Genomic DNA, 326 nt, shown 5'->3' on the forward strand with positions numbered 1-326 from the left:
GCCCCGCGCCCCGGCACGGGCTGGGGGCTCTAGTTGGTGGGGTGGTAGGCGCCGCGCTGGTGCCACTGCATGTCCCGGATGCGCCTGACCGACTGGATCTGGGGGTGCTGAGCACCAAAATCTGAGCTGTCCTTGTAGTCCCCCTTTTCAAACAGGTACTGGTAGCCCCTGTAGCCAGGGTACTGGTATCCCACCCACCTGCCAAGGCAAGCACGGGGGTCACGCACCATCACCCGTACCACGGCACAGCCAAGGCTGCTCAGCCGCGCGATGCTGCGGCATCCCCCAGGTCCCACTGCCCCCGGTCCCCACGTGCCGCTCTGCCC

The 326-nt window shown here is 67.5% G+C and overlaps 1 protein-coding gene across 1 annotated transcript in view; it reads right to left on the minus strand.

The window, feature by feature from the left end:
• Window positions 1–29: 29 nt before the first annotated feature.
• Window positions 30–326, minus strand: part of LOC103925681 (beta-crystallin B2-like) — a 2,773-nt gene continuing 2,476 nt past the window's right edge. The window contains exon 3 of the mRNA XM_009334427.1: window positions 30–198. Coding sequence (XP_009332702.1) covers window positions 30–198 — 169 coding nt within the window. The remainder of the gene's footprint in view (window positions 199–326) is intronic.

Source organism: Pygoscelis adeliae, unplaced genomic scaffold (assembly GCF_000699105.1).
Source record: "Pygoscelis adeliae isolate BGI_AS28 unplaced genomic scaffold, ASM69910v1 Scaffold262, whole genome shotgun sequence".
NCBI lineage: Eukaryota > Metazoa > Chordata > Aves > Sphenisciformes > Spheniscidae > Pygoscelis > Pygoscelis adeliae.